Source organism: Arachis duranensis, chromosome 5 (genome assembly GCF_000817695.3).
Source record: "Arachis duranensis cultivar V14167 chromosome 5, aradu.V14167.gnm2.J7QH, whole genome shotgun sequence".
Taxonomy (NCBI): Eukaryota; Viridiplantae; Streptophyta; class Magnoliopsida; order Fabales; family Fabaceae; genus Arachis; species Arachis duranensis.
Genome location: NC_029776.3, coordinates 77224764 through 77225968, shown reverse-complemented (window position 1 = coordinate 77225968; position 1205 = coordinate 77224764). Strand labels below are relative to the sequence as shown.

Below are 1205 nucleotides of genomic sequence, written 5' to 3'. Positions count from 1 at the left end.
GAAAAGCAAATCGGTCAATTGTCCAAGCAAGCAGTGATTGAGAGACCAACTAATGTATTACCAAGTGACACCATTCCTAATCCTAAAGAAGAATGCAAGGTAATCCAACTAAGGAGTAGAAGAACTTTGGTGAATGACAAAGAAGCCACCAAGAAGCCAATAGAGGACGAAAAGACCAGCAACAAAGAGCAAGTAGCAATTGAAGAAAAAGACCAAGAAAAGCTCAAGCAGAAAGAGGAACCTCAAGCATCAAAGAAGGGGAAGCAGATTATGGAGGAGCCATCACAAGAACAGAGAAAGTTAGTGAAGACTTATACCCCTCCTTTGCCATACCCTCAAAGGTTGCAGAAGGAGATCAAAGACCAACAGTTTCCTAAGTTTTTAGAAGTGTTTAAGAAGCTGGAGATTAATATTCCCCTTGCTGAAACGTTGGAGTAGATGCCTCTATATGCCAAATTCTTAAAAGAGCTTATCAACAAAAAAAAAGTTGGCATGAGAAGGAAACCATTATGCTCACTAAAGAGTGTAGTGCATTAATCCAAAAAGGGCTTCCACCAAAACTCAAGGACCCTGGGAGCTTCTTCTTACCTTGCACCATTGGAAATATAACCATTGATAAGGCACTGTGTGACTTAGGAGCCAGCATCAATCTAATGCCCTATTCTATGATGAGAAGGCTATGTATAGAGGAAGTAAAGCCTACACATATATCACTGGAGCTTGTGAATAAATCATTGGTATTTCCCAAAGGGGTGATTGAAAACCTTTTGGTCAAGGTGGATAAGTTCATATTCCAAGCAGACTTTGTGATCTTGGATCTAGATGAGGAAGGAGGTGATTCCATTATACTGGGAAGACCGTTCCTGGCTACAGCAAGGGCCATCATAGATATTGAACAAGGAGAATTAACTTTGAGGGTAAATGATGAGAAGATCACCTTGAACGTCTTCCAAGAAGCCCAGCATACTGTTGAGGAGAAGAGTTGCATAAGAGTTGAATAAGAAGATTTCCAGTGGAAAGAAAAACCCAATGAAGAGATCATTAGCTCACTTGTAGAGCAAGAGATGAAGAGTGAAGAGGTGAAGAAGGAGGCCCCCAATATAAAACCTACTGCAGAAAAAGAAGGACAAGTGAAGAAAGGAAAGAAGAGTAAGAAGAGGGTCCCAAAAGGGTGGAAGAACAGAAAGATACCAACTGAAGGATTC

General features: G+C 40.7%; 1 protein-coding gene across 1 annotated transcript; it reads left to right on the top strand.

The window, feature by feature from the left end:
- Nucleotides 1–509: 509 nt before the first annotated feature.
- On the top strand, nt 510–1001 carry LOC107489363 (uncharacterized). Its single transcript, XM_016110116.1, has one exon. It carries the CDS (start codon nt 510–512, stop codon nt 999–1001), a length of 492 nt encoding a protein of 163 aa, XP_015965602.1.
- Nucleotides 1002–1205: the final 204 nt, after the last annotated feature.